Source organism: Trichosurus vulpecula, chromosome 5, assembly GCF_011100635.1.
Source record: "Trichosurus vulpecula isolate mTriVul1 chromosome 5, mTriVul1.pri, whole genome shotgun sequence".
In the NCBI taxonomy this organism is placed as follows: Eukaryota; Metazoa; Chordata; class Mammalia; order Diprotodontia; family Phalangeridae; genus Trichosurus; species Trichosurus vulpecula.
In genome coordinates, this window is record NC_050577.1 from 267,037,417 (window position 1) to 267,039,799 (window position 2,383).

The 2,383-nt window shown below is 41.1% G+C and overlaps 1 protein-coding gene across 1 annotated transcript; it reads left to right on the forward strand.

Annotated features, from left to right (window-relative positions):
- The first annotated feature begins 1,453 nt into the window (after nucleotides 1-1,453).
- LOC118849561 (olfactory receptor 9-like) lies at nucleotides 1,454-2,383 on the forward strand. Its single transcript, XM_036758445.1, has one exon. The coding sequence runs from the start codon at nucleotides 1,454-1,456 to the stop codon at nucleotides 2,381-2,383; it is 930 nt and encodes a 309-aa protein (XP_036614340.1).

The window sequence follows — 2,383 nt, forward strand, 5'->3', positions numbered from 1 at the left end:
TACCTTCATATACCACAGCTTGCTCAGCCATTCCCCAATTGATGGGCATCCCTTTGATTTCCAATTCTTGGCTACCACAAAAAGAGCCGCTATAAATATTTTTGTACACATGGGTCCTTTTCCCGCTTGTGTGATTTCTTTGGGATACAATCCTAGATGTGGTATTGCTGGGTCAAAGGGTATGAACATTTTTATGGCCCTTTGGGTGTAGTTCCAAATTAGTCTCCAAAATGGCTGGATCATCTCACAACTCCACCAGCAATGTAACAATGTTCCAATTTTCCCACATCCTCTCCAGCATTTATCATTTTCCTGTTTTGTAATTTTAGCCAATCTGACAGGAGAGATGTGGTATCTAAGAGTTGTTTTGATTTGCATTTCTCTAATCAGTAGCGATTTAGAGCATTTTTTCATATGCCTATAGATAGCTTTAATTTCTTCCTCTGAAAACTGCCTGTTCATATCCTTTGACCATTTCTCAATTGGGGAATGGTTTGTATTCCTATATATTTGGCTCAGTTCCCTGTATATTTTAGAAATGAGGCCTTTATCAGAGACACTAGTTGTAGAGATTTTCTCCCAATTTTCTGCTTCCCTCCTAATTTTTGTTGCATTGGATTTTTTTGTACAAAAACATTTCAATTTAACATAATCAAAATTATCCATTTTGCATTTTGTAATGCTCTCTATCTCTTGTTGGGTCATGAATTCTTTTCTTTTCCATAAATCTGATAAGTAAACTATTCCTTGCTCTCCCAAATTACTTATAGTATCAGCCTTTACTTCTAAATCATGAACTCATTTTGACTTTATTTTGGTATATGGTGTAAGATATTGGTCTATGCCCAGTCTCTGCCCTGCCATTTTCCAATTTTCCCAACAGTTTTTGTGAAATAGTGAATTATTAGCCCAGAAGCTGGCCTCTTTGGGTTTATCAAAGAGTAGATTGCTATAGTTGTTGACTTCTCCATCTTGTATTCCTATTCTATTCCACTGATCCACATCTCTGTTTCTTAGCCAGTACCAGGTAGTTTTGATGACTGCTCCTCTGTAGTGCAGTTTAATATCTGGTATGGTTAGGCCACCTTCTCTAGCATTTCTTTTCATTAATACCCTAGATATTCTAGACCTCTTGTTTTTTTCCAGACTGAGGTTTTCGACCATAGAAACGAAAGCTTTGTGAGGTGGAAGGGACTATATAGATGTTATATACAGCAACCTGTTTCCAGGCTACATCCTATTTTACTTTTGATAAGTTAAAAAATTTATATTATAGTTGTCTCAGAAAGGACATTCTAATATCCCACTAGCCATCCATCACAATCTCCACACATGGGAAGTTCTTGTCTTGTCTAGCCAGGATGTTAATGTAGCAGTTTATCTACTTCTTTCTCTTCTTTGGGTATATTAATAACTCTCCCTTGGTCCTGTCCCCAGATGAAGATTTAGGGACATGGATGATGCTAAAGGGACAGCAGTGACAGAGTTTATTTTGTTGGGATTCTCATATTTGGGGGCCTACCAGAGTGCCCTCTTTTGGGGAGTGCTCTTTGTTTACTTGGTCACCTTGCTGGGCAACTCTCTGATCATCACCCTTACCCTGCTGGACCCAGCCCTGAGCACTCCCAGGTACTTCTTCCTTCGACATCTCTCTACAATAGAGATCCTCTACACTATGACTATTGTGCCTAGGATGCTGACTGATCTTCTCTTCTCACATCCTGCCATGTTTCCTGCCAGCTGCTTCAGCCAGATGTATTTCTTTGCCCTCTTTGGCATTGCTGAATGCTGCCTGCTCACTGCCACGGCCTGTGACCGTTATGCTGCCATTTGCCAGCCCCTACATTATGCCATGCTGATGAACCGGCATGTATGTGTGCGTATGGTGGGTGCTTCCTATCTAATGGGCATCATCACAGGCATCATCCACTCAATTTTCATCTTTACCTTGCCTTTTCAGGGCACCAACATTGTTCACCACTTCTTATGTGACGTTTTGTCTGTTTTGAGACTGTCAAGTGGAGACACATTCTGGGGTGAGGTTGTGAATCTTGTTCTCAGCCTGCTCTTTATCATGACTCCCTTTGCACTGATCTTGTTTTCCTATGTTCGCATCCTCATTACCATCCTTGGGGTATCTTCTGCTCAGGGCCACCAAAAAGTCTTCTCTACTTGTTCTTCCCATTTACTGGTTGTCACACTCTTCTTTGGGACTGTGACTCTTGCGTACATGATTCTCAGAGCCAATGCTACTCAGGACATGGACCAAATCATCCCCCTTTTCTACACAGTTGTACCTCCCATGTTCAACCCTTTTATCTATACCCTGAGGAACAAAGAGGTGATGGGAGCTCTGAGGCGCAAGGTAACAGAACACCTTTGA

Excerpts from the sequence above, each read along its gene's own strand:
- LOC118849561 (XM_036758445.1), top strand. The coding sequence starts at position 1,454 with ATGGATGATGCTAAAGGGACAGCAGTGACAGAGTTTATTTTGTTGGGA.